Raw genomic sequence first — 26,295 nt, 5'->3', positions numbered from 1 at the left:
GATATAAAATGCTAACCTCCCCTGTTATTGTAAAGGTGAGAGGTTAGCATGTCTTGGGGCTATGATATAAAATGCTAACCTCCCCTGTTATTGTAAAGGTGAGAGGTTAGCATGTCTTGGGGCTATGATAGAAAATGCTATCCTCCCCTATTATTGTAATGATGTGAGGCACAAATATCATATCCCCAAGACATTCTAACCTCTCACCATTACCAATAACAGGGGAGGTTAGCATTTTCTATCATACCCCCAAGACATGCTAACCTCCCCTGTTATTGGTAATGGTGAGAGGTTAGAACGTCTTGGGGGTATGATATTTGTGCCTCACTCATCATTATTCGCGATGCATTCATGATTATCCATAACCATTGTAGACAAATATTATATTCTTATTTACAATAAAAAAGTGAATCCAAAATGAAAAAATACATTATTTACCATTCATTTCTATTGGGCACAAAATAATCTGAAACACAAACAAAACATTGACAAGATTGTAGTCACAAACTTGATGTAGTCATTGTGTGGTAGGAATAGGGGACTTTTAATACACATAAGTGAATTTGTCCAAATACTTTTGGTTACTTAAAATGGGGGTAATTATGTACAAAAGTGCTGTGATTTTTAAACTGTTCACCCGATATGGATGAAAATACCCTCAAATGACTTCAACCTCAGAGACATTGAATCGTTTTAAATCCACGGTGCTGGAGCGCAGAGCCAAAACAACCAAAAATATGTGTCACTGTCCAAATACGTTGACCTCTATATGCAATTTACCAGACACTTGTATACAAAGTGTCTAATAACGGTGAGTGCATATGTTTTTGTAGGTGGTCCAGCGGGAAATGGAACCCGTGACCTTGGCGTTGCTAACGCCATGCTCTTACCAACTGTTCCAAACAGGACCACACAGGAGAAGAGTCTCCTCACACAAGATACGAGTGACACTTTTATCTGGCCTGCTACGGGTCCATTCTCTTTTACCAGACAAACTGTATACTTCCATAGGATGACAGGGAGTAGAACTGTATATCTGCCCAGTCAAAAGGGACTGGATCGTAGCAAGCCAGGTAAATCTGTCTCCTGTACCTTGACAAGCCAGGCCAGGAAGAAGATGAGCGTGATGAAGTAGAAGTAGGAGCGCCAGCGAGGGAAACTGTCGATGGCTCTGTACATAAGGAACACCCAGCCCTCCTGAGAGGCTGCCTCGTACACGGTGAAGATACTGGTACCTGGAGAGAGGTAGAGAGTGAGATCAAATAGTTGATTCAATTTGTAGTTGTTCAATTGCTTGCAAAATTCTGAAGAAAGATTCAGACTCTTACGACCCTCTTGAGTTGTTTTGGCAATAAGAGTAATTCTGTAATGCATAATAAAGTATTTTTCGATGAAAACGTATTTCATTGAGAGGGAGCGAGAAACGTAGAGTGAGAGAAAAAGCGCGAGAGAGAAGGAGATCGGCTCAGAGACGAGAGAGTGAGAGAGAAAGACAGTTAGGTGGTCCCATGTTGAGCTACATGTATACTGCACGCACGTTTAAATCAACGACTTGTGTTATACAAAGGCCTCTGTGTAACCAATTAAAAAGTATCCTTCAGATCCTCCCTTTCACCCCAAACACAATACCTTGAGATTCCCTTGTCATTTGTATGAAAGAGATTCCTTGGAGCTTACAAGGAGCCATAAAACAGTCATCCCGTTTGAGGATGATACTTATACATGACTTCCCAATAGAGAAGCTTGAAGGTTGTTTTTTAACTGTTTAATTACATAGGGACATACAATTTAAACATCGACAGATACATTCCACCATCCAACCTTATCTTACACTCATTTCCAGCGCTTAGTTGTAGCAAATCAGAGCATTTCACAGTAGATACTGTGGCCTTGTTTAATGAACATTACCAAATGCAATCACTGAATTAGATATTGGGCATATTCCTTTACATTTGGTCTGTTTATGTTGACATGTAAGCATGTACAGTAATAATGAAAACATGTATATTGTCAGTGTCACTTTCTGGTCTATAGTTTCCTTCTGATCTAATGGAATGTCCATTGCATGATGTCCAATGGGCCGTACATTTTTCAAATGTTACTATGAAACCTCCTTGCATCCCTTGTCTCGTGTGGCTTACTGTGGGGTGCTGCCACTGTACCGGGAAACAAGTCACCATGTCACTCACACACACCAAAAAAAAAAAAGTACATTATGGCACTACAGTTAAGGGTAGCTTCAGCTTCAGTTAAAACTGTAATCTCAAACTGTCTTGATGCAGTCAAGACAAGGACTTGGAGGTAGAAGGCCAGAGGACCTCTGCACACTGGGAGTGATCACACACACACAAACACACACAATCTCTCTGTATTTGTTGTCTATCATTTGTATTCGTGTTGCTGTTAAATGTGAAATACATTGTTCGCTAACGGCAAACTCCACGCCTAATTCCCATGGGAAAATAACGTTATTAAATTCACAAATTCAAAAGTGTGTGTGGTCTCTTTGGATCCTTGTCAACATCTTCTGGGCTGGTTAAAATTATTTCTCAAACACAGTAATGAAAGCATTGGGAGTAATAACCGGTGTCTAAGAAACTTGGTCATGTTCATTGGGCACCAATTAAAGAAAACAGACTAAAACAGGGAGGGAATAGTCCAATAAGAAACTTTCATTTACATTTTCGGTGAATCAAAACATCCCCACTGCACAAAGACTTCCGTCGCACCCATAATTATCTCCATGCATCGGTGTCAGACAGATACAGTGCATTCGTAAAGTATTCAGACGCCTTCCCTTTCTCCACACGTTGTTGCGTTACAGCCTTATTCTAAAATGCATTAAATAAAACAAATGTCCTCAATATCTACACACAATATCCCATAATGACAAAGCTAAAAACTAGTTTTTGCACATTTACAAAAAAAAAATAAAAAAGAAATACCTTATTTACAAAAGTATTCAAACCTTTTGCTATGAGAATTGAAATTGAGCTCAGGTGCATCCTGTTTCCATTGATAATCTTTGAGATGTTTCTACAAATTGATTGGAGTCGACCTGTGGTAAATTCAATTGATTGGATATGATTTGGAATGGCACAAACATGTCTAAATAAAGATCCCACAGTTGACAGTGCATTTCAGAGCAAAAACTAAGCCATGATGTTGAAGGAATTGTCCGAAGAGCACCGGGACAGGATTGTGTTGAGGCACAGATCTGGGGAAGGGTACCAAAGCATTTCTGCAGCATTAAATGTCCAAGAATACAGTGGCCTCCATCATTCTTAAATGGAAGAAGTTTGGAACCACCAAGACTCTTCCTAGAGCTGGCCGACCGGCCATACTGAACAACCGGGGAGAAGTTCCTTGGTCAGGGAGGTGACCAAGAACTCGATGGTCACTCTGATAGAGCTCCAGAGTTCCTCTGTGGAGATGAGCGAACCTTCCAGGACAGCCATTTCTGCCGCACTCCACCAATCAGGCCTTTATGGTAGAGTGGCCAGACGGAAGCCACTCCTCAGTAAAAGGCACATGACGGCCCACTTGGATTTTGCCAAAAGGCACCGAAAGACTCTCAGACCATGAGAAACAAGATTCTCTGGTCTGATAAAACCAAAATTGAACTCTTTGGCCGGAATGCCAAGTGTCACGTCTGGAGGAAACCTGGCACCATCCCTACTGTGAAGCATGGTGGTGGCAGCATCATGCTGTGGGGATGTGTTTCAGTGGCAGGGACTGTGAGACTAGTCAGGATCGAGGGAAAGATGAACGGAACATCCTTGATGAAAACCTGCTCCAAAGAGCTCAGGACCTCAGACTGGGAAGAAGGCTCACTTTCCAACAGGACAATGACCCTAAGCACACAGCCAAGCCAAGGCAGGGCAGGGGTGGCTTCGGGACAAGTCTCTGAATGTCCTTGAGTAGCGCAGCCAGAGCCCGGACTTGAACCCAATCGAACATCTCTGGAGAGATCTGAAAATAGCTGGGCAGCGACACTCCCCATCCAACCTGACAGAGCTGGAGAGGATCTGCAGAGAATGGGAGAAACTCCCCAAATACAGGTGTGCCAAGCTTGTACAGTCATACCCAAGAAGACTCGAGGCTGTAATCGCTGCCAAAGGTGCTTCAACAAAGTACTGAGTAAAGGGTCTGAATACTTATGTAAATGTCATATTTCAGTTGTTATAGTTTTAATACATTTGCACACATTTCTAAAAACTTGTTTTTGCTTTGTCATCATGGGATATTATGTGTAGAATGATGAGGGGTAAAACACAATTTAATCCATTTTAGAATAAGGCTGTAATTTAACAAAATGTGGGAAAAGTCAAGGGGTCTGAATACTTTCCGAATGCACTGTATGTAGGCTATGTAAGTGCCATAATAACAAGGCTATGCAACACGCATGTCTTCAATGCATGGCTATGCAACATGATTGAATAACATGGTATCATTTTATAAACGATAAACAAGGTCAGTAATACATAAACAGAAAGAGAGAAAGAGAGGGGAAGAGTGGGAAAGAGGGGAATCGCTTCAACTACCCAAAGACCAGTGTGTTTGTGGTCACTACAATGCGTGAAGTAAACACACTGGTAGACAGGGATGCACTTCGTCCTCCAAAAAATACTACTAATCAAGAGAGGGATTGAGAGAGGGAGAAATAGAGAGAGGGAAAGAGAGAGAAGTCTTAACAGAATCCAGGCCTTCCCTGCATGCCCAGTCTGTCAAGGTCTGTTAAGCTCTCTCTCTTCTTCTCTCTCTGTATCCATCTCTCCATCCCTATCTCTCTTTCTATCCTTCAGCTATTTAGAGATTAGAGCCACCGCTCAGAGTATCCGACACTGGGTCTGGGCTCCGCTCAGGTGATAAGAATGAATCATGCCGCTAAGATGGCCAGAACCCTAGACCAAGGCTGATGCAGAAGCATTTTTATTTTGTAGCTTTTTCTGCTTCTGAGAAAATAACCCAGGAAAGACCAGCTACAATCCACTACAGTACTGTCCATAGAAAGGCTAAGAAATAGAATCCCTATTTTATTTATATGGTACCGACCCACCTTTTTGGGAAAGAAACCATGATAATCCTCAAACTTTTTGGTCTGTTTCATTTATGCAGGGATGTAAACCAACAAAGGTGTTCGAGCAGAGGTGTAATCTGTATATTAGGTTGATGAAGCCGCTGTAGCACAGCTCCAACACACAGATACCAGCCTTGGCATCTTCTAATCTAAATTGGTAGTTGTACAAACACAACTCAAAGCTGGTTATTCAGACAGCGGTTACTAAGCTGAACGTACAAAGCTAAAAAAAAAAAAATGCTGTGTGCGTGCGTGCACGTGCGTGTGGGGGGTACACCCGTGTGCATGTGTGTGTGTGTATGTACCGAGCTCGTTGAAGCCGCTGTAGCCCAGCTCCTGTCTGCTGAGCCCCAGTTCTTCCAAGTCCACACACTTAAAGCCCAAAGGACACAGGTATCCCTCCCCGTCTGGCGAACAGTGGGTGTCGGGGATGGCCAGGCTGTTCCATGTCACAGTACTGACAAACACAGGGAACACAGAAACACAAAACACATTCAAATACATATTTCATTTTAGAGCTTACTTATGTTTGCCAAGTGCATTGTTCATTGAAACGGATCTGGAGAAAGACATTCGAACTGAACACATCAACATTTAACAATCTCAACTATATACTGAACAAAAAATATAAACGCGACACGCAACAATTTCAAAGATTTGACTGAGTTACAGTTCATAAAAACAAAAATCAGTCATTTGAAATTAATTCATGAGGCCCTAATCTATATCGATTGCATGTGTGTCTTACATGAAAAAATATGTGTAGATTACTAAGTACATTAATGGGGGGAACCTACTCTAAGAGTATGTATTAGTATGTATTGAATCCTAATCAACCCATCCAATGTGAGTACATCTGTTGTTGGAGTACAGTAGATCAATACAGCTACAGTACTCTAGCAGTAGTCAAGCTGCTTTGCTGAAAAGCCTTGTTAGTGACAAGGTCAAATTAGCTTTGAATTTCCTGTCTTTTCGCCTTTAGACAAAAGCTAATATTTCACTTAAAACAGTGTTTTGTAATCATTTCCAGGGGGCGTTTTTTCTAGAAGGTCTGATAGTAACAAGTCCTGCCACCAAACATTACTACTCTGTATTAGAACTATTTGAAATGGCATAAAACAACACGGCTATCAATGGCAGCCTAAAGTGGTCGATTTTCAAAATGCCACAGATTTTTAACAGCAGACAATTCAACCAGAGAGCGCCCTTAGATCGTGGGAAAAGCAAATCATTCACTTGACCGTTGAACTTGAATCATTCCCATGGTGAACGGCTAAGCCCGCTACGCTATGAAACCACACACTATTGCAGAGACTTTGATATTATCGGCCGGTGAAAACAACGTGTGGGGAGGCAGAGGCACAGAAACTCACATCAATACCTTTGTCAGTTAACACTGTGAAACTAAGACTTGATGCTATTGCTAGCAGAAAATCAAGAGGAAACTGACTGAGCGACTCAAAAACTCCCCACCTCATGCTCTCCAAATGGCCGTTAGCTGTGAGGGCCGAGATGCATTGACTTTTGTTCGCTACATGTCGGGGGAGGCTATTCTCGAGGACATATTGTTCTGTCTCACGATTCCCGAGCAAGAAACTGCACATGGGAGGTTCAGTGCGCTGCGTGGCTATATTTACGAAAAACAGATTCCAGGGGATCGAATGGTGAGCTTTTGCACAGATTGTGCTCCATCTATCATGGGACGGTGGGCAGGCCTCTGCACTCCAGGTTATGAATGTGTCTCCCTCTGCCATATGGATGTATTGTATGATACACCCACTGAGCTACAATGGATACACCGAGAGCAACTGGCGGCAAAAGTGCTGAGCGTGGAGATATGCAGCAGGTAATTTTGATTGTAAACTACATTGTTATTTGGACTTATGGCATAAGAGCCTGACAAAAAAATAAAAAAATCACAACGAGCCTTGATGGTTATCGAGGGGGAGCGTTAGAAAGATTTTTGGAATTGAGAAAGGAACTGTTGTCATTTGCAATGGATGTAAAAAATAAATAAAAAACGGACTATATCGACTTTCTGTGTAACAGACATATTTGGGAAACTGAACGCAAGCATGCAGGGGAAATACAAAAACATTCTACAGATGAGTGACCGAATCAGCAAAATCCATTTGACTGTGATCCTGGCTCAGTTGACATGCCGGTAAGTGAAATCGAACAGTTGATCGAGCTGTCACGTGACCGAATGCTGAAGACAACTCATTCACGGGTCACTAGAGAGAAGTTTTGGTTCCTGACTCAAAGGGAATACTGTGCCGTCTCCCTCCGAGCATTAAAACTCATGGTACGTTGATTCAGTGCTCTCATTTGCGTTGTAAACAAATTTAGATCCAGGTTGGATCAGACAGGAAAGATGAGGTGTGCACTGACGACCACGCCCCCTGACTTTGAGATGCTCCAATGCGACATGCATCAAGCACACCCATCTCATTAGTGAGATAACATTAATTAAGTCAGACTAATTTGCAATTGACTGTCATAGCCCCACATTAAAAGTATATGATGGTTGAGAATACAATCAGAAATACTGTTACAATGTTTTGCAATTAATTGCCAAAGCCCCAATTAAAACAGTAAACATTGGCTGTTAATTACATAATTTATTTTCACATGGTTGGGTTCGCAAGAATATATTTGTTTTTAATTTAACCTTTAACTAGGCAAGTCAGTTAAGAACAAATTCTTATTTACAATGACGGCGTACACCGGCCAATTGTGCTCCGCCCTATGGGACTCCCAATCACGGCCGGTTGTGATACAGTCTGGATTCGAACCAGGTTGTCTGTAGTGACGCCTCTAGCACTGAGATGCAGTGTCCTGCGCCACTTGGAAGCCCCGATATCAAAATGGGGTCGTGGGCTAAAAAAGTCTGCACTAGACCAATTGTAAAAAGGTCTTACAATTACATAATGAATTTATGAACTACATAATTATTTACAAATGCATAGATTTGCATTTGCATTGCACAGTACCTAACTTCCCCATGATGGATTTTCTGCAAATTTTTACGGTATACAGCATCTATGGACATGGAAGTCAATCTTCAATGGTCTGTCACTTACAGTTGTTAACGTTAGCTAGCTAGCTAGGTTAGTTAAAATAGACCAAATGAGTTTCGTTAAATAATAGACTTTGGTTGCCTTGTTCTACATATCATTCCATGCATCGTTCTGCTTGTGTCTAGCTAACAACGTTATACTTTGAACACAGCTTAGCTAACAGCTAGCTAGGTTAGATAATGTTTAAACATTGATAGCTAGCTAGCTAGCTAGCAAACTACTTCAGAAGATATATATTTCATGATCTTATGAAATAAACTCAGCAAAAAAAGAAAAGTCCCTTTTTCAGGACCCTGTCTTTCAAAGATAATTCGTAAGAATCCAAATAACTTCACAGATCTTCATTGTAAAGGGCTTAAACACTGTTTCCCACGCTTGTTCAGTGAACCATAAAACAATTAATGAACATGCACCTGTGGAACGGTAGTTAAGACACTAACAGCTTAAACTCATGGTACGTTGATTCAGTGCTCTCATTTGCGTTGTAAACAAATTTAGATGTCCGACAAGACGGACATCTACAGACAACCTGGTTCGAATCCCTGTAGGCAATTAAGGTCACAGTTATGAAAACTTAGGATACTAAAGAGGCCTTTCTACTGACTCTGAAAAACACCAAAAGAAAGATGCCCAGGGTCCCTGCTCATCTGCATGAACGTGCCTTAGGCATGCTGCAAGAGGCATGAGGACTGCACATGTGGCCAGGGCAATTCCTAAGACAGCACTACAGGGAGACAAGACGGACATCTGATCGTCCTCGCAGTTGCAGACCACGTGTAACATCACCTGCACAGGATCGGTACATCCGAACATCACACCTTCGGGACAGGTACAGGATGGCAACAACAACTGCCCGAGTTACACCAGGAATGCACAATCCCTCCATCAGTGCTCAGGCTGTCCGCAATAGGCTGAGAGAGGCTGGACTGAGGGCTTGTAAGCCTGTTGTAAGGCAGGTCCTCACCAGACATCACCGGCAACGTCGCCGCCTATGGGCACAAACCCATCGTCGCTGGACCAGACAGGACTGGCAAAAAGTGCTCTTCACTAACGAGTCAAGGTTTTGTCTCACCAAGGGCGATGGTCAGATTCGCGTTTATCGTTGAAGGAATGAGCGTTACACCGTGGCCTGTACTCTGGAGCGAGATCGATTTGGAGGTGGAGGGTCTGTCATGGTCTGGGGCGGTGTGTCATAGCATCATCGGACTGAGCTTGTTGTCATTGCAGGCAATCTCAATGCTGTGCGTTACAGGGAAGACATCCTCCTCCCTCATGTGGTACCCTTCCTGCAGGCTCATCCTGACATGACCCTCCAGTATGACAATGCCATCAGCCATACTGCTCATTCTGTGTGTGATTTACTGCAAGACAGGAATGTCAGTGTTCTGCCATGGCCAGCGAAGAGCCCGGATCTCAATCCGATTGAGCACGTCTGTGACCTGTTGGATAGAAGGGAGAGGGCTAGGGCCACTCCCCCCAGAAATGTCCAGGAACTTGCAGGTCTCTTGGTGGAAGAGTGGGGTAACATATCACAGCAAGAACTGGCAAATATGGTACAGTCCATGAGGAGGAGATGCACTGCAGTACTTAATGCAGCTGGTGGCCACACCAGATACTGACTGTTACTTTTGATTTTGACCCCCCTTTGTTCAGGTATAATTCTTACCTCCCTAATCTTACCTCATTTGCATACACTGTATATCTTTTTTTCTACTGTGTTATTGACTGTATGTTTGTTTATTCCATGTGTAACTCTGTGTTGTTGTTTGTGTCACACTGCTTTGCTTTATCTTGGCCAGGTTGCAGTTGTAAATGAGAACTTGTTCTCAACTGGCCTACCTGGTTATATAAAGATGAAATAAATAAAAAGGGACACATTATTCCATTTCTGTTAGTCACATGTCTGTGGAACTTGTTCAGTTTATGTCTCAGTTGTTGAATGTTCATACAAATATTTACACATGTTAAGTTTGCTGAAAATAAACGCAGTTGACAGTGAGAAGACGTTTCTTTTTTTGCTGAGTTAGCTAGCTAGCCTCAGTTTTCTCATATCACAACCATTAAACTCTGTAACTGTTTTAAAATCCCTGAGGAGTTTCCTTCCTCTCCGGCAACTGAGTTAGGAAGGACGCCTGTACCAATCGGTTCACTTCATTGCGAGGCATTGAAAAACCTTCCTGGTCTTTGTGGTTGAATCTGTGATTGAAATTCACTACTCATTTGAGAGACCTTGCAGATAATTGTATGTGTGGGGTACTTAGATGGGGTAATCATTCGAAAATCATGTTAACCACTATTATTGAACACAGAATGAGTCCACGCAGCTTATTATGTGATTTGTTAAGCAAATTTGTAGTCCTGAACTTATTTAGGCTTGCCATAACAAAGGGGTTGAATACTTATTGACTCGAGACATTTCAATTTAGAGTATTTTCTACAAACAAAATTCCACTTTGACATCATGGGGGTTTGTGTGTAGATCAGTGACACACAATCTAAATGTAATCCATTTTAAATTCAGGCTGTAAAACAACAAAATGTAAAAAAGTAAAGAGGTGTGAATACTTTCCGAAAGCACCGTATTTAAATCTTTCTCTGACATTCGAGTGTCACTGTAGACAACTTAGTGGAATATCTTTCTTAAATGTCTTCCTAAAAAAATCCCTACGGGAGAATGCACCATTTCTACCCATCCTTCCAAGAAGATAACTAGCAAGCGGATCGCGCCATCATCTGCTGACCATGTAGGGAATTGAGTTCTCAACCGGTGTGCCAAATTTGATTCCGTAATATAGAGTATTGACGGGAGAAATGACGAGGGGAAAAACTCACTTTAACATGGATTGCTGGCTCAAACCTATTTACACAATCATCCCTTTATAATATTGAGTGCAAGTGTATATGGAAATCTTCCGGTAAATGTATTTTAGTTGTAAAATAGACAAGCTATGAATATGAGACATTGGCACACCAACAGCACCAATTGGACACACACAGCCTGCCCCCCCCCCCCCCCAACCTTTCTCTTTAGCCGCAGGTGTTATTCCAGGAGCCGCTTGACGTCTCTAATGAAAATGAATGCCTTCAAATTGGCCCGCCAGACATTCATCCACATTGTTTATTAGGGCTCAGGGATGAGAAGGGATAATTTATTGCCATATCACAAAAGGGGCAATCAAAGGCCTAGCGGTGAATCCAGATACAGCTAATTATAGAGACTCGGATAATGGCTAACACGTTATAAATCACCTTTCTTCACAACACAGACATGATCAATTAAGCCTCAAACGGTGGGTTAAAGGTCCAGTAATAGTGTGTCACAGAACATTTACTGAGTTAAAAGTAAAACCAGATCTGGGATAAATCGTGATTAGTTTCACAAAATCTGTAAAAAAAAAAAGAACTGTAACTTCATGGAGATTTAAAATGGCTGCCATAGAGTGAAGAGTCTTTGTATCTTCAACGTTCCGTGTGTTGGGCAATTGAATGTAACTTGGTGTTGATTTGATTCCAACATGGACCACATACTGAACATGTGTCAACTGTGGATTGTTTTAAATAAACATCTGCTATATGACCATAATGTAGGTACAGTGGGGCAAAAAAGTATTTAGTCAGCCACCAATTGTGCAAGTTCTCCCACTTAAAAAGATGAGAGAGGTCTGTAATTTCCATCATAGGTACACTTCAACTATGACAGAATGAGCACGCCCCTATCCACTTCGACAGGACCGCAGTGGAGAAGGTGAAAACTTCAAGTTCCTCGGTGTCGGCCTCTCGAGTGGAACAGTGGTCTAAGGCACTGCATCGCAGAGCTAGCTGTGCCGCTAGAGATTCTGGGTTCGAATCCAGGCTCTGTCGCAGCCGGCCGCGACCGGGAGACCCATGGGGCAGTGCACAATTGGCCCAGCGTCATCTGGGTTGTGGAGGGTTTGGCCGGCAGGGATGTCCTTGTCCTATTGCGCACTAGCGACTCCTGTGGCGGGCCGGGCGTAGTTCATTCTGACACGGTCGCCAGGTGTACGGCGTTCCCTCCGACACATAGATGCGGCTGGCTTCCGGGTTAACTCGGCATTGTGTCAAGAAGCAGAGCATCTGGTTGTATTTCGGAGGACGCACTGCTCTCGACCTTCACCTCTCCCGAGTCAGTACGGGAGTTGCAGCGATGAGACAAGACTGAAACAAAAAAAACGTTTAAATAAAAAAATAGGGTGATTTTTAAGGCTGTATCCCCGCCTGGTGCTGCAACTGCATCGCCCGCAACCACAGGGCTCTACAGAGGGTGGTGCGGTCTCCCAACGGATCACCGGGGGCACACTGCCTGCCCTCCAGGACACCTACAGCACCCGATGTCACAGGAAGGTAAAAAAGATCATCAAGGACATCAACCACCACAGCCACGGCCTATTCACCCCGCTACCATCCAGAAGGGGAGGTCAGTACAGGTGCATCCAAAGCTGGGGCCGAGAGAGAATGATAAAGGCTATCAGACTGTTCAACAGCCATCACTAGCCGGCTAACACCCTGTTACTCAACCCTGCACCTTAGAAGCTGCTGCCCTATATACATAGACTGGTCACTTTAATAAGGGGGATACTCGGTCAGTTGTACAACTTAATGCCTTCAACTTAAATGTGTCTTCCGCATTTAACCCAACCCCTCACAAGCACTTTAATAATGTTTACATACTGCTTTACTCATTTCATATGTATATACTGTATTCTATTCTACTGTATTTTAGTCAATGCCACTCCGACATTGCTCGTCCTAATATTTATATATTTCTAAATTCCATTATTTTACTTTTAGATGTGTGTGCATTGCTGTGAATTACTAGATACTACTGCACTGTTGGAGCTGGGAACACAAGCATTTCACTACACTCGTAATAACATCTGCTAAACACGTGTATGTGACCAATAAAATGTGATTCGATTAGATGTCATCCACCTATGCACTCCAATAGTGAACGGAAGCCACTTTCCCGCCAGTTGGTTATTTCACTCCATGCATCAACCACTGTTTGACGAAATATGCAGCCTCTCGATGCACGACAGGTGATACTCTCGCCCAAACTCTGTACGCCACGGGCTCCCCAACCCTGCAGGAACGGGCTTCATTTGGGAAAGCAAGTGAACATGTTTTCACAATGAAACATTTCATCAAACTGTTGACAGCTCCTCTCTCTGCATGCTTGAGAAAGTAATGAAGGAGAGATGGGGAGGAGATGACAACGCACGGTGGTGAGATATTCTGTTGTCTAATGTGTCACCCTATTCATTCTGAAAAAATAAATAAAATCCCTACTCCTAGGCTATTCAAAATCAAATTCACTATTGTAGGCTAACAATCAACGAACCAACTGCATTACCTAGGCCTATAAATTCTCTCCCAGACTCATGAATAGAAACTTTAGATATTAGCATAAGGTAACTAGGCCATCCAGTATGCATAATAATACAGTCCACACTAAAAGGCCATTACTAGAATTGGTTTAATTTTGGAATATAGGCTAGACCAATTAAAGACATCTTTAATCAGTTTTCCCCCCCCAAAAAAATTGCGGTGAGTAATATGCGGTAGAATATGTATTGTAAAACAAACGGCACAATCATTATTTTTTTAATATTTTTTTTTTTAGGCTTGGGCTCATATATAGGCCTATGCATAAGCTCTAATATGTGTGTGGGTGTTTTGAATGAATCATCACCTCAGAAAGCGCTGTCCATTTCGTTGTTAGGCTTTGAAACAACATCCACAATGACCATATTTTCCACTCAGTGTCGAGCTGTTTTTTAAAATCTTCTTTCCTCAAATTGATCGATCACAGCGAGGTGAGTTTTAAAAGCACAATACTCTTTTGATGATAAGTGACTGGTGTGATTTTTGATTGCATTCATGTCAGAGTGGATAGGAGGACAATAGAACCCTGAGTACCAGGCCATTAGTGAGTTGGATACTGCCAACGCATGTCCTGGGTGCATAAAAGGAGATTACCGTGACTCGACGGTCGCGTGAAATTTTACTGCGCCCATGACTCATGACTGCCGGTGTGGCGGTAATACGTCCCCGCAACAGCCCTAGTCCCTGGCAATTCCAATATTAACTTTAACCAGACATAACTACTCCTCCCAAAGAGCCTGAGATGCCAACGCACAATAAGGACTCATTTACATATTTCACAAGATGTTTCATTCAATTCACCAAAAGGCCAAGGTCAATGTGAATAATCTCTCATATGGAATAGGTGAAGAAACCCATTTTGTCTGCACATCCAGGAGCCCTTTTTCATCCACACACAAATACCCACCCCAGTCAAATTCCTCCTGCCCATTTCACTTTCAATCTCAATACAAATCCCCTCTGCTCTGTGTGAATGACTGGAGAGGGAGTCTGTGACTTTGTGCCAAAGGCATATGGCCTGTTAGAGATTAGACTAACTTGCATAAGACATGTCTAAAGGTTTTATAGTTGCCATGGCGCCTAGTGGCAGCCTAGGCAGAGAGCTCATGTCAATTCTGTACATATTTAATCAAACGCAATCGTTTTTATGTCAATATTTGTACAATAACTAAATGAGTGCAGAGCAAGTCTTGACATCATGAATTAGACTCCTGCCCATAAATGGATGAAAATCAGCATTGTCAACAAGCTAACTAATGCTAGCTAGCCGCTGTGTGTTTTCATTTGAATTACACCTGCTGACTTTGGGTTCGTTTCCACTGACGGTGATCCAAGAGGAGGCTATGCATGCAGAGTTGGTACTCAGGAGGAAACTTCTGAAGTAAGGAGTGGGCTGTACTCTGTGGGGAGCTTAAGTCCAAATACAGCGAGTCTGCAGATGGCGGAGATGTCTTGATGGCATCCGCTGACCATCTAGCTTCCAGATCCTCTCATGACTGCGTCTGCCCATCTGGAGGCTTCAAGAAACACTCAAACAGACTTGATCTAGCGGATCTAGCTACTGTTGTAGCCTATATTAAGCACTTTGAGATTCTGTCTGTAACGAAAAGCGCTATAAAAGTTGAATTATTATTATTAAAGCACCCCACTTAAACACACACATCAGGGGGATTGACAAAAAACTAGCCCAATAATAACCAAATCACAAATACACCGGCTAAACCACTTCTGAAAGGGGAAGGATCTATTCATGTGAAATGTGATTCTGTGCCTTCTATTTAATCTGAAACTAGTCAATATATGCAGTGTCCCCTGGGGCAGGAGAGCACTTGTCAACAAGCGGAGATGGACAGATCGATGGCAGAGTAGAGGCTTTAAATATACATCCCAGACAATACAGGACGTTAATGATTATGATTAGGGCTCGCGCTCTCTCTCTCTCGCAGCTCTAACTGTGATGGTGATGGCTTCTTTTGTTCTCCCACTGGGGGTTTCTGTTCTCCTCCTCGCCACTTACTCAGCATCTGTATACAAATATTAAACACCATGCACACAGCACAAATAAACTCGCATGGATGCATGCAAACTCACACTTACACAGACGCATGCAACGCCATTAAGAGCTATCTCCATTTGTCAATTTCTATGAGTGTATTGGCAGATCATAAATAAACTGAAAAGACGCATACCACCACCTACTGCGCTGGAGTGTGTATAGTCTGAACAGGTATAAAGCCAAGGTTGATGATTTACTGCCACCTGTGGTTATGTAATGATCGCCCTGCTGACCTGGATGGAATTCTATGACCCTTTCTTAACCCATCGCATGTCCCACCTAGTTAACTACTTCAATGGTGCTGCCCATGCTAAAAACAAACATCTTTGGGCCAAGTGCGCCCTTAATCCAACTCCACGGTTTAGACTGATGGACTACTGATGCAAGGCACACATCACCTCATAGTTTAATTAACTTCAACCCTTTCCCCAAACCAAAACTCTTGAACAAAAAGCCAACGCCGACCAGAGTGTCAATGATGCAGAAGTTTGAAGATCTGGATGGGCTGACTGGCTCTTGGTACAACAGACACGCACCATGACATATTTCACCGCCACATTGACAGACACACTGTCACAAGTTGCATACACACAGTCAGGTTAGCCTACAGTATGTTTATCCCACTGATATCATTGATACCATAGATAAAAATGTCTCATACACCAATAATTTTGTAAATGGAGGCCCATACCCATTCGTTGTGTCGTTGGTAACACAGTGATGATTGAATGTTCCGAACATCTGAACTCCCAGAATTCCATACAGAAGGAGGAAGAAGAGCAAGAATATCGACACACTCCAGATCTGTTCCCCTGATCGCCTAAACAGAGAGAATGTTTTACATTAACCATAAACCAAGTATAGAGTTCCAATTCAAATGACATTTCATAAACCTACGCAGGTAACGTCACGTCCTAATAAAACCCTACGTACTTGAGGATGTTGGTGATGCGTGAGCGTGGCAGCTCGAAGCGGAAGTAGATCCTGAAGGCTCGGATCATGATGAGGGCTCTGGGGATTCTCAACATGCCCCAGGGAGACATCTGGTCAACAACATCCGCTATCTCAAACACCTGGGTGAGAGAGGGAAGGCTGTGAACTGAGACAGGTGCTGTACCTGGAAGACCACTGTTGTAAAGTGTATGCAAACGCACACACACATGCACACAAATGCAAACATGTACTAACACACCAGACCTGTGTTAAATAAATACGGATTTTGTTTTCTTTGAAATATGTTACGTGCACTTAATTTCAATTGATTGGAAAAATGGAACCAAAACAATAGTCCCACAAGTGCAAACTCCGCCCACACAGGGTACAAACTACTTTAAAGAAAACAAAGATGTATTTCACCAAAGGTCTTGGACACACACAGCGTGAGGTGCAACATTTGTACCTGAAGCACCAGAGACACCCAGAGGAAGAAGACCATGAAGCCGTCAAACATACACCAGCGATCCTTGACGTACGAGTTATCACCCTGGATGGAGGGGGGAGAGACAGGCAGAGGAAACAGAGAGAGAGAGAGTGAGATTAATGTCATTTAAATGTTTCGGTCACGCTTTAAATTACTTTCAGCTTATGAAGGCTTCAGAATGCCTTCATAGGCTACAACCCTAAATCCGTAAACACGGGCACCCTCATAGATATCATCCTGACCAACCTGCCCTCTTAATACACCTCTGCTGTCTTCAACCAGGATCTCAGTGATCACTGCCTCATTGCCTGCGTCCATAATGGGTCCGCGGTCAAACGACCACCCCTCATCACTGTCAAACGCTCCCTAAAACACTTCAGTGAGCGGGCCTTTCTAATCGACCTGGCCCGGGTATCCTGGAAGGATATTGACCTCATCCCGTCAGTAGAGGATGCCTGGCTGTTCTTTAAAAGTGCTTTCCTCACCATCTTAAATAAGCATGCCCAATTTAAAAAAAATTGAACTGAGAACAAATATAGCCCTTGGTTCACTCCAGACCTGACTGCCCTTTACCAGCACAAAAACATCCTGTGGCGTACTGCATTAGCATCGAATTGCCCCCGCGATATGCAACTTTTCAGGGAAGTTAGGAACCAACATACACAGGCAGTTAGGAAAGCAAAGGCTAGCTTTGTCAAACAGAAATGTGCATCCTGTAGCACAAACTCCAAAAAGTTCTGGGACACTAAAGTCCATGGAGAATAAGAGCACCTCCTCCCAGTTGCCCACTGCACTGAGGCTAGGAAACACTGTCACCACTGATAAATCTACGATAATCGAGAATTTCAATAAGCATTTTTCTACGGCTGGCCATGCTTTCCAGCTGGCTACACCTACCCCAATTAACAGCTCTGTAACCCCCACAGCAACTTGCCCAAGCCTCCCCCATTTCTCCTTCACCCAAATACATATAACTGGTGTCCTGAAAGAGCTGCAAAATCTGGACCCCTACAAATCAGCTTGGCTCGACAATCTGGACCATCTCTTTCTAAAATTATTAATCGCAATTGTTGCAACCCCTATTACTAGCCTGTTCAACCTCCTCTTTCATATCTTCTGAGATCCCTAAAGATTGGAAAGCTGCGGCGGTCATCCCCCTCTTCAAAGGGGGAGACACTCTAGACCCAAACTGTTACATACCTATATCAATCCTACCCTGCCTTTCCAAAGTCTTCGAAAGCCAAGTTAACAAACAGATCACCGACCATTTAGAATCCCAAAGCACCTTCTCCGCTATGCAATCTGGTTTCCGAGCTGGTCATGGGTGCACCTCAGCCCTGCTCAAGGTCCTTAACGATGTCATAACCCCCATCGATAAAAGACTATACTGTGCAGCCGTATTCATCGACCTGGCCAAGGCTTTCGACTGTGTCAATCACTGCATTCTTATCGGCAGACTCAACAGCCTTGGTTTCGCAAATGACTGCCTCGCCTGGTTCACCAACTACTTCTCAGATAGAGTTCAGTGTGTCAAATCGGAGGGCCTGTTGTCCAGACCTCTGGTAGTCTCTATTGGGGAGCCACAGTGTTCAATTCTCGGGCCGACTCTTTTCTCTGTATACATCAATGATGTCGCTCTTGCAGACGATACCATTCTGTATACTTCTGGCCCTTCTTTGGACACTGTGTTAACAAACCTCCAGACGAGCTTCAATGCCATACAACACTCCTTCTATGGCCTCCAACTGCTCTTAATGCAAGTAAAACCAAATGCATGCTCTTCAACCGATTGCTGCCCGCATCCGCCCGCCCGTCAAGCATCACTACTCTGGACGGTTCTGACTTAGAATATGTGGACAACTACAAATACCTAGGTGTCTGGTTAGACTGTAAACTCTCCTTCCAGACTCACATTAAGCTTCTCCAATCCAAAATTAAATCTAGAATCGGCTTCCAATTTCGAAACAAAGCCTCCTTCACTCATGCTGCCAAGCATACCCTCGTAAAACTGACTATCCTACCGATCCTTGACTTAGGCGATGTAATTTACAAAATAGCCTCTAACACTCTACTCAGCAAATTGGATGCAGTCTATCACAGTGCCATCCGTTTTGTCACCAAAGCCCCATATACTACCCACCACTGCGACCTGTATGCTCTTGTTGGCTGGCCCTCGCTTCATATTCGTCGCCAAACCCACTGGCTCCAGGTCATCTATAAGTCTTTGCTAGGCAAAGCCCCGCTTTATCTCAGCTCACTGGTCAACATAGCAGCACCCACCCGTATCACACGCTCCAGCAGGTATATTTCACTGGTCACCCCCACATCCATCACTCATGTTTAATTGCTAAATTCTAACTATTCCACCACTATGGCCTATCTATTGCCTTACCTCCCTGATCTTACTACATTTGCACACACTGTGTATAGACATTTCTATTGTGTTATAGACTGTACATTTCTTTATCCCATGTGTAACTCTATGTTGTTTGTGTCGCACAGCTTTGCTTTATCTTGACCAGGTCGCAGCTGTAAATAAACTTGTTCTCAACTGGCCTACCTGGTTAAATAAAGGTGAGAAAAAAAGGTACTACATATACAGTGGGGAGAACAAGTATTTGATACACTGCCGATTTTGCAGGTTTTCCTACTTACAAAGCATGTAGAGGTCTGTAATTTTTATCATAGGTACACTTCAACTGTGAGAGACGGAATCTAAAACAAAAATCCAGAAAATCACATTGTATGATTTTTAAGTAATTAATTTGCATTTTATTGCATGACATAAGTATTTGATACATCAGAAAAGCAGAACTTAATATTTGGTACAGAAACCTTTGTTTGCAATTACAGAGATCATACGTTTCCTGTAGTTCTTGACCAGGTTTGCACACACTGCAGCAGGGATTTTGGCCCACTCCTCCATACAGACCTTCTCCAGATCCTTCAGGTTTCGGGGCTGTCGCTGGGCAATACGGACTTTCAGCTCCCTCCAAAGATATTCTATTGGGTTCAGGTCTGGAGACTGGCTAGGCCACTCCAAGACCTTGAGATGCTTCTTACAGAGCCACTCCTTAGTTGCCCTGGCTGTGTGTTTCGGGTCGTTGTCTTGCTGGAAGACCCAGCCACGACCCATCTTCAATGCTCTTACTGAGGGAAGGAGGTTGTTGGCCAAGATCTCGCGATACATGGCCCCATCCATCCTCCCCTCAATACGGTGCAGTCGTCCTGTCCCCTTTGCAGAAAAGCATCCCCAAAGAATGATGTTTCCACCTCCATGCTTCACGGTTGGGATGGTGTTCTTAGAGTTGTACTCATCCTTCTTCTTCCTCCAAACACGGCGAGTGGAGTTTAGACCAAAAAGCTCTATTTTTGTCTCATCAGACCACATGACCTTCTCCCATTCCTCCTCTGGATCATCCAGATGGTCATTGGCAAACTTCAGACGGGCCTGGACATGCGCTGGCTTGAGCAGGGGGACCTTGCGTGCGCTGCAGGATTTTAATCCATGACGGCGTAGTGTGTTACTAATGGTTTTCTTTGAGACTGTGGTCCCAGCTCTCTTCAGGTCATTGACCAGGTCCTGCCGTGTAGTTCTGGGCTGATCCCTCACCTTCCTCATGATCATTGATGCCCCACGAGGTGAGATCTTGCATGGAGTCCCAGACCGAGGGTGATTGACCGTCAACTTGAACTTCTTCCATTTTTTAATAATTGCGCCAACAGTTGTTGCCTTCTCACCAAGCTGCTTGCCTATTGTCCTGTAGCCCATCCCAGCCTTGTGCAGGTCTACAATTTTATCCCTGATGTCCTTACACAGCTCTCTGGTCTTGGCCATTGTGGAGAGGTTGGAGTCTGTTTGATTGAGTGTGTGGACAGGTGTCTTTTATACAGGTAACGAGTTCAAACAGGTGCAGTTAATACAGGTAATGAGTGGAGAACAGGAGGGCTTCTTAAAGAAAAACTAACAGGTCTGTGAGAGCCGGAATTCTTACTGGTTGGTAGGTGATCAAATACTTATGTCATGCAATAAAATGCAAATAATTTCCTTAAAAATCATACAATGTGATTTTCTGGATTTTTGTTTTAGATTCCGTCTCTCACAGTTGAAGTGTACCTATGATAAAAATTACAGACCTCTACATGCTTTGTAAGTAGGAAAACCTGCAAAATCGGCAGTGTATCAAATACTTGTTCTCCCCACTGTACGTGGCATAACAGTGTGACATTATCACCTATGTCAAATGTGACATAACCCACTATGCTGAATATTATATAAACATGTGCTTTATTAACGGTGACATACTGTGTTGAAGGATGGCATACGCTCTTAAGTGAAGTCATGTTGGTCACATTACACCAATTCTCGTTCTCAGACATCAAACGTGGCCTTTGCTAGCAAATACAGAGTCCTGGGATAATCTCCCGGCGCATTACTCATTGGCTTAATCTACCAAACCAACCATCTCCCACATCATTTTCCCCCACGTGTCTGCTGCACCTGTCGTATCGGTCCAACGTCTTGGTAATAAAGAGATTTTGTTTCGAACTCTTACGCATAGTTTTCCCAGAAGCGCGACACACATCGATCACAGATTTAAAAGGTGTAGTCTTTCTTCTGCCCGGTGGAGACGTTAGCTAGTTAGCTATGTCCTTTGCTAATTAGCTAGCTGGAAGGTAGGGCATGTTTTTTTCTCCCTTGAAGCCAGGGGGAATAGGTTCCACTAGATAGCACAGCCACAAAGTCAAAATTGGCTATATCATGAGAATGTATATAAACAACAATTTGCGTCTAGAGTTAGGCATAAGGTTAGCAGTGTGGTTAAGTTTCGTGTTCAGGGTAGGTTATGAAGATAAATTGTGGAAATACTTAACTCGGTAAGGTTAATCCCATAGAATGTCATGGTCAGTCCCAATAAGGCCAACTTTGAATGGTTGATACAGTATCCCAGGCGTATATGTGCTGTGTGGGCAATAGCCTGGGGACAATGTTACACCAAGAAACAATTACCTTAACAAAAACCACCAGCATAAGGACATTGAAAGTGGCTTTCTTCTGGAACCAAGTTTCATGTTCCTCAGTACACAAACACAACAATATAACGAGCCATACCGTACCAGTCAGGTCTTTGACACATGCATCCACTCACCCGCTGACAGATTAGCCACAAAATGTTGGCGCCATTGATAACAGGTTGTAATCAAGCTCTGGTCTCCAGCGTGTGAACAGAAGAGGAATACCTGGTGCGGTAGTCTTAGGAAGGACTGCTAAATATCATCTTGTCTCTGACAAACACACACACACACACACACACACACACACACACACACACACACAGGTCCATCAACCCATCTATATAACTCTCACACCCTACTGTAACCCGTAGATCATGAGAGAACCTTCAGAAATCAGCAGAGCGTTTCTAATCGATTTATTGACACTTAATTATAGCTGGATGGTTTGAGCCCTGAATGCTGATTGGCTGAAAGCCGTGGTATATCAGACCGTATATCATGGGTATGACAAAAAATATATATATTTACTGGTCTAATTACATTGGTAACCAGTTTATAATAGCAATAAGGCAGCTCAGGGGTTTGTGGTATATTGCCAATATACCACGGCTAAGGGCTGTATCGAGGCACAGTATCCAGGCCATATACCATACCTCCTCGGGCCTTATTGCTTAATTATAATACATCCATGAAGACTCTTTATACCATGGTATTACTGAACACTTGTTTCTGATTGCCTTGAAGAGCATTTTCTAGAGCATGCATCATTTAAGTGATAACGCTCGAGAAGCCCGTGTTTGGAGGATTGGCATGGGTGTTAGGCCCGAGACAAAGTCGCCCCTCGGCAAACCGTGCCAATATATCCTACAAACACCGGCTTTTATTGAGTGTGCAAAGCTGTCATCAAGGCAAAGGGTGGCTATTTGAAGAATCTGAAATATAAAATGTATTTTGATTTGTTTAACACTTTTTGGGTTTCTACATGATTCCATATTTCATAGTTTTGATGTCTTCATTATTATTCTACAATGTAGAAAATAGTAAAATAAAGAAAAACCCTTGAATGAGTAGGTGTTAAAACGTTTGCCGGTAGTGTACCTCAACACTTAACAACAAACAAAAAATGACAATAAATAAAGGTTAACCACAAGTGGGCATTTGATTAGCGAACTCCATCCCATGTGCGCTTACTGCGCTACAGAAACACCGCTAACCAAACTACAGTGCATGGACACTGAATTAAAAGGGTAACTATATTCAAAAATCTAATTTTCTTAGATTTTTCCTAGACCTCAAAATTTGTCCCCAGATGCGGTTTAAGCATTGTTGTAAAAACAGAAAATCTAATTGTGTTGTTTTTCTACAAAAAAAAAAGTATGAAAAATATGTGGGGGGAAATCTGGAGGGAAAAAAATGGGGGAAACCCGAAACCTGGAAAAACAAAACCACAAAAAATTAAGATCAAAACAATTAATCAAATATGCCATTTAGCTGACGCTTTTATCCAAAGCGACAAACAGTCATGCGTGCATACATTTTTACATTGGGTGGTCCTGGAATCGAACCCACTATCCTAGCACTGCAATGCTCTACCAAGATTTATGACAAGGTTATACATGCTTTGTGAAGCATAAATGTAATATGATTGATAAAGCCTTTACTAAGCAGTGCTTATGCCACCCTTTACAAAGCACAGGTTTACATCATATTTGACATAGTGGGTTATGTCACATTTGACATTTGTCACACAGCAATGCCACATTTATGAACCCTTTATTGTGCATGACATACAGTTATAAATTATTTGAGACATTTATGTAGTGTTTATGAAGGCTTTATGAATCTCTTACAAGCTGCATGTCATTTAAAGCAGGCCTTATTTAATACAAAGCAGGCCTTATTTAATACAAAGCAGGCCTTATTTAATACAAAGCAGGCCTTATCAATTCTGTTGCAGAGCTCCAAAAATACTTGAATGGCCCACTGATGTAGTTGGAAGTTGGATGGGAGAATTTGTGAGTTGTTACAGACATAATTTCTGACTGAATGGGACCCTGTGATAACAAAACAATAAACAAAATATATACAGTTGAAGTCGGAAGTTTACATACACCTTAGCCAAATGCATTTAAACTCAGTTTTCACAATTCCTGACATTTAATCCTTGAAAAAGCTCCCTGTCTAAGGTCAGTTAGGATCACCACTTTATTTTAAGAATGTGAAATGTCAGAAAAATAGTAGAGAGGACATTTCTCCAAAAAGTACGATCTTTGTACCCATGTGAAGTTGCAAACCAGTTTTTTTATGGCGGTTTTGGAGCAGTGGCTTCTTCCTTGCTGAGCGGCCTATCAGGTTATGTCGATATAGGACTCGTTTTACTGTGGATATAGATACTTTTGCACCTGTTTCCTCCAGCATCTTCACAAGGTCCATTGCTGTTGTTCTGGGATTGATTTGCACTTTTCGCACCAAAGTACGTTCATCTCTAGGAGACAGAATGCTTCTCCTTCCTGAGCGGTATGACGGCTGCATGGTCCCATGGTGTTTATACAGATGAACGTGGTACCTTCAGGCGTTTGGAAATTGCTCCCAAAGATGAACCAGACTTGTGGAGGTATACCATTTTTTTTCAGAGGTCTTGGCTGACTTCTTTTGATTTTCCCATGATGTCAAGCAAAGAGGCACTGAGTTTGAAGGTAGGCCTTGACATCATTTTCTGGAATTTTCTAAGCTGTTTAAAGGCACAGTCAACTTACATTTACATTTACATTTTAGTCATTTAGCAGACGCTCTTATCCAGAGCGACTTACAGTAGAGTGCATACATTTTATTACATTTTACATACTGAGACAAGGATATCCCTACCGGGCCAAACCCTCCCTAACCCGGACGACGCTATGCCAATTGTGCGTCGCCCCACGGACCTCCCGGTTGCGGCCGGCTGCGACAGAGCCTGGGCGTGAACCCAGAGACTCTGGTGGCGCAGCTAGCACTGCGATGCAGTGCCCTAGACCACTGCGCCACCCGGGAGATTACTTAGGGTATGTAAACTTCTGACCTACTGGAATTGTGATACAGTGAATTATAAGTGAAATAATTTGTAAACAATTGTTGGAACAATGTATTGTGTCATGCACAAAGTAGATGTCCTAACCGACTTGCCAAAACTATAGTTTGTTAACAAGACATTTGTGGAGTGGTTGAAAAATGAGTTTTAATGACTCCAACCTAAGTGTATGTAAACTTCTGACTTCAACTGTATATCCGGAGAGAGCCATGATTTCATGGAACAGAGTATGTTATGGTCCCTGGAAGTAGATCCTCGCCCTGAGCTCGTCTACTTTATTGTCCAGAGTAGGGTTGCAAAGGGTCGTAAACTTTGGGAAAATTTGGGGAATTTTGCTTAAATTCATCAAAAAAGTTAGCTTATAACAGTGAACCTTTTTTATGGGATAAGAATAAGGCAATTCTAGGTCTTGTGGCATATTTTGGTTAAACTATCCCCAAATCTGTCTGTAAATTGTTGGGAAAATTACTGGTGTCATGCACAAAGTAGATGTCCTAACCGACTTGCCAAAACTATAGTTTTTTAACAAGACATTTGAGATGTTGAAAAATGAGTTTTAAGGACTCCAACCTAAGTGTATGTAAACTTCCAACTTCAACTGTATTTCATGTTAGGTTGTATTTTGAGTGGATTATCCCTTTAATAAATTGGCACGTGGGATAGGTATAGACTAAAGTGCATAATGGGAAATGTGTTCCAAGACACATAGTAAAGCACCCTTTGCTGGCTCTAACTACCGCACAATCAATTTGCAGCCTGTTCTTAGTAAAATGAGGGAGAGAATTGAGTTTGACCAAATACAATACTATTTTTCAGAGAACAAGTTAAAAACTGACTTTAGGCAAGCATATAGAGAAGGGCACTCAACTTGCATTGCCTTGACTCATATTTTAGATGATTGGTTAAAATAAATGGATAATACAATGATAGTTGGAGCTGTATTGTTAGATTTCACTGCAAGCCTTTGATTTCATTGATCATAAATTATTATTAAAGAAACTCACTTGCTATGGCTTACATCACATGGTTGGAGAGTTATTTTCCTAATAGAACCTAAAGAGTGTTCTTCAACTGAAGTTTTTCTAACATCAGACATGCGCAGTGCGGTGTCCCTCAGGGCAGCCGTTACTCTTCTCTATTTTTACAAATGATTTGCCACGGGTCTTACACAAA

At 42.6% G+C, this 26,295-nt stretch overlaps 1 protein-coding gene across 7 annotated transcripts in view; it reads right to left on the bottom strand.

The window, feature by feature from the left end:
• The window catches only part of nalcn (sodium leak channel, non-selective), a 294,913-nt gene that overhangs the window by 228,373 nt on the left and 40,245 nt on the right, over positions 1 to 26,295 (bottom strand). For all 7 annotated transcript variants that reach the window (XM_071341958.1, XM_071341956.1, XM_071341957.1 and 4 more), the window contains 5 exons: positions 17,019 to 17,102; positions 16,553 to 16,692; positions 16,311 to 16,439; positions 5,386 to 5,537; positions 1,093 to 1,235 (listed from right to left, as the gene is read on the bottom strand). In XM_071341958.1, the coding sequence (XP_071198059.1) occupies positions 1,093 to 1,235; positions 5,386 to 5,537; positions 16,311 to 16,439; positions 16,553 to 16,692; positions 17,019 to 17,102 (648 nt within the window). The remainder of the gene's footprint in view (positions 1 to 1,092; positions 1,236 to 5,385; positions 5,538 to 16,310; positions 16,440 to 16,552; positions 16,693 to 17,018; positions 17,103 to 26,295) is intronic.

Source organism: Salvelinus alpinus, chromosome 14, assembly GCF_045679555.1.
Source record: "Salvelinus alpinus chromosome 14, SLU_Salpinus.1, whole genome shotgun sequence".
NCBI lineage: Eukaryota > Metazoa > Chordata > Actinopteri > Salmoniformes > Salmonidae > Salvelinus > Salvelinus alpinus.
This window is presented reverse-complemented; position numbering and strand designations above follow the sequence as displayed.